This window comes from Belonocnema kinseyi, chromosome 1 (assembly GCF_010883055.1).
Source record: "Belonocnema kinseyi isolate 2016_QV_RU_SX_M_011 chromosome 1, B_treatae_v1, whole genome shotgun sequence".
In the NCBI taxonomy this organism is placed as follows: Eukaryota; Metazoa; Arthropoda; class Insecta; order Hymenoptera; family Cynipidae; genus Belonocnema; species Belonocnema kinseyi.
In genome coordinates, this window is record NC_046657.1 from 100,821,617 (window position 1) to 100,827,953 (window position 6,337).

Here is a 6,337-nt window from a genome sequence, read left to right on the forward strand (position 1 = left end):
AAAATTAAAATTCGAAAATTTTTTCTAAAGCCTCCAGGGGACTTCGTTTTCGCACGAAAAAATTTTATGTGCCCTTATTGCATCCGGACCCACAATTGTTTGAACAATTTTTGTTCATTTTTCATTATTATATTCCCAAAGCCCTAAATGAGCCCTAAATTATAGTGCAAATAAATATTGTCCAAGTCATTTTTTTCTATGTGCGGTTCTGCTAGGTTAACGTTTAGCTAGCTTGACCACCGGTTTTTTGTTTAAATGAAGAGCATTCAGTTTAGCAATAGGGCATTAAATTAGCTCTAAATTCCCTAAAGGTTTACAGTCCATTTTTGCAATGTGGTCCTGCCAGCTTAACGGACCTGTATATATGGACTGTTATTCCCTTGATGACCGCTCGGAGCGCCTGACGTCACAAGTGAGAATGCTCTATCGAGAAGCGCTGGGTGCGCAGTTAACTTCTGCGCACTTAGTTCGGTCACAATAACTTACATTTCTGTTAACGTTTAGGAATTTACTGAATTTTGTTTTCAGCAACTAATAATTCTAATACAACTTTTTGTCATGAACAAATGTTAAAAACGAATTAATGATTTACATTTTTTTATAAAAAGTAGTATATTGTACACCAAGGAAGCGAAGTAGACTTTTTACGGCCGAGGCATTACAAACACGCGTGACCGTAAACCAATTTTGTAATAAGAGTATGTTTTTCGAGTTTCATCGTGAAATTACGTCTCGAGATTGGCTGTGCATCTGAAAGACTCAATTTGATTATCATAATCTACAAATATAAAGGAATTACACAAAAAACTCGAAAATAACAACAAAGACTTACTTTGCTGCTCCAAAATTCCTACGAGAAAGCAAGTAAAATATACTCGTGTCACATAAAATGATGAAAAATTTACATGTAGATTCTTTGCAAATAATTTAAATTAACAAATCGAATATTTTCGTCATTTTTTCTACAAAGAAAAAAAGAAAACCCGAGCGAAATATTACACTGGGAGAAAACCGGGAGAGAAATATTACACCGGGAGATTTCCCATATTTTATCATTCGCGAATTTTAAAATTCTTAAAAGTTTCCAACTAGAAAGTACATAATTTTCAAACTGTTTAGAATAATTAAACTTTAAAGATTCACAATATGTTCTCGCAGTATTTAGAATTCTGCAGGTTGGAATGGTGAAAATTACAGTGACTTTTTGTTTGGCAGAATTACATATTTTATTTTAAAAATCTATCCAGTCTTTTGAAATGTTACTTGATACTGCATGATATGATATTTTAAAATTTCTATAATTTTAATTTAAAATTATAGTTTTGAATGTGAAATTCTAAAACAGTTTAATTTTTGAGGCCTTCAAACTAAAGTTTTCTTAAATTAATTTTTAGATTAATTTTTGGAGGTTTCGAATTTAAAATTTCATGTTGTTGTAACTTGAAATTAAAAGGTTTAAAATTTCAGAAGCACTATGCTGCAATTAAATATTTCAAAATTTCATATAAAAATCCTTTATAGTCCCATTTGGATTTAATAATTTTAGATGTAAATATAAAGCAATTTGGAATTAAAAAGCCAAAAGTTGTACAATTTCAAAAATTAAATCATATAATAGCAATCATGTTTTGTATTCTTTATCTTAATTTTTACTTTACGATGTAAGATTTGAAAATCGTCCGATTTTTAGTTGAAGAATTAAACAAATAATTAATTTCAAATTGAAAAATATTTTATTCGAAAATTTCAAGAATGAATAATAATTGTTAAAAATAAAAATAAATAAAAATTGAACTATCTGAAATTGATAAATCAGTAAATGGATAATTTCGGCAATTTTAGATGGTTACAATTTCATAGTTCTATACTTTCATGATGAACGCTAAATTTTTCCCTTCCATGGGTCGTATCTTTGTATGTAATTAAAATTAGATTAGTTGAGTTTTTGAAAGTATAATTATCAATTTAAAAATTATTAATCTTCAAGCGATTTAAATTTAATTTAAATAATTGCAATTTTAAAGGGTTTGAGTATAAAAAAGTTTTAATATCATAATTTTTTGTGAGTAAAATTGAATTCAGTTTTAAATGAAGTTCGGATTCGTTTTAGTTTTAACGTTCCGGTGTAGAAATTTTTTCATTTTTAACGTTTCCGATTTAAAATTACTATTTATTTTGGAATTTTTTTAGAATAATTAATTTCAGTTTAGAAAAATGTGTCTAATTAATTTTAATGTTAGCTTAGAATTTTATTCAGTAACAATTTGAAATTCTAGAATTTCAGAAACTTTGACTTTAAATTTTATATCACTCAATTTCCAAAGTGCGCATCTAAAAATTTAATTTCAGTCGCTTGTAATTCAAAATTATTAATTATTGTTTCAAAAATATTTAAAACCTTTATTAAAAAATTTTGTTTAATAAGGGATTTTTAAATTTGCATATTTTCATGTTAGTAAATAGAAATTCAGGGACATCAACACATTTTCTTATCCTACTTATTATATGATGTAAGTTCAATCGATTTCTTGCAAAAAGTTTTGCTTATATTTATCGACTTCCGCAATTGATAATATATGTGAAAAAAACGGTGTATTTGGCAAAGATAGTTAATTTTTTTGTAAACCGGGACTAATCGCGAATATTTGCCGGGAGAGCGAATAGATCATTTTCATCCTTCTTTCGTGGAAATTATTCTTTGCTGTCAAATATTTACAGAAGTAGCTTTTTAGACATAATAAACTACATAAAAATGGTTGAATCTTAAAACATAGGGTTTTAAAAAATAATTAAAGTTCAAAAGTGAAAGGTTAAATGTTAAGTTTTAACCATTTTCTGGAGCTTATTGTGTCCAAAAAACGAATGCAATACATGACAAACCACATTTTTCAAGAAAAAAAGGACAAAAATGGTTTATAGCAATAAAATCGTACAAAACGCAAATTATGTCCCTTTTGTGTATGCTAAGTTTATAATTAAAACTTGCTGCAAATATATCTGAGGGTTAAAACTGTAAGAACTGGGAGAAAATATATTTTTCTTGAAAATGTAATTGTTTATTATCCAAAATATTGTAAAAATTTATTCAAAAAAATTAAAATAATAAATTTACAGAAAAATTATAGAAAATTAGAACATTTCTTTACTACGTATTTGAAGAAATTCTGTAGTTTTTTGTATTTCTTAGTTTCCCCTTTTGCTTGAAATTCCCCTTTTTAGGCAATTTTCAAAAAAACTTCCCCTATTTTCCCCCTTTCTCTTCAAATATACAATCTTTGAATTACGCGGAAGATTCTCTGAACATACTAAGTGTACCCATTTTTTAAAAATAATAATTAAAGCAGAATTATAGTACTTAAATAAATACTCTTAAAAAATTTGAAGTAGAAACATTTAAAGCATGTTTAAAATGTGAAAACTGGAGACAGAAGTGTTTATCCAATATGAAATTAAAATAGTTACAAAATATATGGTACTTTTTAAATAAGTATTAGAAGATTAACAATTTTTAGTTAAAATATATAAAGTTAAATACCTAATTAAAAAATAGGATATAAATTATTCAACTGCAATTTTTAATGTTTTAACTTTAACCATTTTTAATTTGAGTTTAAGAGCACTGAAGAGTATGGCGTAGTCAAAATGCTAAAATATATAAAATCATTTGAGCTGAGGTAAAAAAATGGTTTAAGAAATTATGATGAATTAGTTATATTTTATTTTATTTATTTTTTTATTTTTTTTATTTCCGATTTTGAAACGTTGCAAATACCACGATAAAAATTTTTTCCAATAGTAAAATATTTCAACATGTTTTTTTGGTTTAAGCTGAAGAAATTTCAGGTTCAAATCAATCATAAAAACATGTTTTTGTACATATTCAAAAAATGATCAAAAAAGAAAATTTTTGTGGATGATTTTTCCTAATTTTTAATGGTAAATTTAAGCCAGTGTTCCACTTTAAAGCGCTAAAAAAGCTATTTTGGTGATTTTTTTCTAATATTATTAATAATGATATCGATGTAGGGATTCTTAGGCCTAATAAATACACTCTTGAAATACATTTAAAAAAATTTTTCGGTTATTTTATGCACTTTTTATATAAAAAAAGGTCAGTCAAAGCTAACTCTTTAAAAAGCAGGTAGGTCCGCGCTATTGTAAAAAACTCAAGAATGGGTGGTCTAAAAAAGAAAAAATAAACAGTTTTGGATTCAGTATGACTCCAGCAACCGGTTGAACTAGGATTTCTGATATATGTAAATGCAAAAATAACAAAATGGAGGCGAAAGAAAACGAAAAAAGTGGGTTTAGTTTCAGTTTTTTCCGAAAAAAATACAGTTAAAATTAATTTTTTAAAATAATCCTAGTTCCAGCCGGTTGCTGGAGTCATACTGAATCTAAAACTTTTTAATTTTTTTGTTTCGGATCGCCCATTCTCGAAATTCTTACAACAGCAAGGACCTACCTACTTTTTGAGTTGACTTTGACTGGCGTTATTATGTATAAATAGTACATAATGTAGATTATTTTTTTTTCTGTATTTCAAGAGTGTATTTATGAAGCCTAACATGCCCTACATCGATATCATTATTAATAATCTCAGAAAAAATTCACAAAACTAGCTTTTTTTCGAGAGAGAGAGAGAGAGAGAGAGAGAGAGAGAGAGAGAACAGAAGATATTAACCGATTTCAAAATTTGTTTTCTTTACTTGTTTTGGATGTTGTCCCACAAATTTTTGCCTTTCAACTCAATCGATTCGATTAATTAGAGCATTTTTACTTCGCTCTAATGAAGAGTGTTTTAAATTTAGATTGTAAGTATTCATTTTAGAAAGGAAGAAATTACAAATTTTGGAAAAAAATATTTATGAGAACGATGTTAAACATATAAATTCTTTAAGGCCAGGTGACGAGTGGGTCACGTGACCAGATTCCTACCTTACCATCACTTTTTTAATTTCCCAACTTATTTTCACACGAAGCGCCACATCGAGTTGCAATTTTGGGATAATAAATAAGAAGCACTAATAAAGGTGGTTCTGGTTCTAAATTTTAATAATTATGAAAAAAGCCAAAAAAAATATTAACAACAAAAAGATTTTTTCATAATTATACACAAATTTAGGAGCAGACCCACCATTCTTAGTGCTTCTTGTTTAGTATCCCAAATTTTCAACTCGATGTGGTGTTTCGTGTGAAAGTAAGTTGAGAAATAAAAAAAGTGTCGGCAGGGTAGGATTTTGGTCACGTGGCCCACTCGTGACATGGCCTTAATGGAAGAATGAATTGAAAATTATTTAAAAATACAACGTTTCTCGTAAAAAGTTTGATTGTTCTTTTCGACATGTAAAAACAAGTGTTTAATTTTTCCCCTTTTTGTGCGAAAATTACCCTATTTCCCCTTTTTGAGCTCTATTTGAGCTCTATTTGCGCTGTGATCTCTGCTATTGGTTAATCGGCTCGTCTAAAACCTTATTTTTGGTTTGCAGAGCATGAAGCTGAAGAAGCACGAAGAACTTGAAACGCCAACTTTCACAACCAGCATCCCCATCGAAGTGAGCGACGACTAAAAAACTTCACTTTTTCACTCGGAACTTCACTTTATAGGTTACATCAAAGATCGACAACACCGCCGACAAAAAGCGCAGGGTCGGAAATTCGAGTCGTCGTTGTTGTTGGATCTTCTTTAAAAAAAAAAAGTAAAATAAAAAATAAGAGTCAAAAAGCAAATTCGCGGGCAAATCTCACACTAGCTTTTTATATCGCGACGCATTGCTAACAAAAACTTTCTAAGTGTCTACATAGCAGATTTATTTTCGCTACATTTTTACGTATCCCTCCTACGTAAGAGCAACTTACGCGTCTGAAGCTCGAAACTTTACAAAACGCGATAGAATTCGGATAAGCGCAATTTTCTATTCGTTTTCTATCGCGTGACGCGCATCCGTCCTTTCGGAATTTATCCAATTCTGATGTTAATATCAAATAAACTTTGAGTTTGAAAATACATCGGATCCATACTTTCAAAAATTTATCCCATTCAGTTATTTTTATTTGAAAGTTTTCGATTTATTTTTGATCTCTGCAGTTTATTTAAAAGAACGAAGTGACGAGAGCGAACAAAAAAAAACTGTACTAGGAATGTACATATAATATATATTTCTAACGAATGGAGTCATTTCTGAAGTTTCAAAAGCTATTGTAGATGAAAAAAAAGACTAAAAATCGACTGTTCATATTTTTTTCTTTTTTTTTTAGAGAAATAGTGTTTGTTATTTTTTGAAACGAAAGAAAATTGGGAATTTTTCATTTTCTGCCCAACTCGAAACAAAACTTG

General features: G+C 28.6%; 1 protein-coding gene across 1 annotated transcript in view; it reads left to right on the top strand.

Annotated features, from left to right (window-relative positions):
- Positions 1-6,254, top strand: part of LOC117171341 (chloride intracellular channel exc-4) — a 43,442-nt gene extending 37,188 nt beyond the window's left edge. Inside the window, exon 4 of the mRNA XM_033358577.1 lies at positions 5,490-6,254. Coding sequence (XP_033214468.1) covers positions 5,490-5,570 — 81 coding nt within the window. The 3' untranslated portion in view covers positions 5,571-6,254. The remainder of the gene's footprint in view (positions 1-5,489) is intronic.
- Positions 6,255-6,337: the final 83 nt, after the last annotated feature.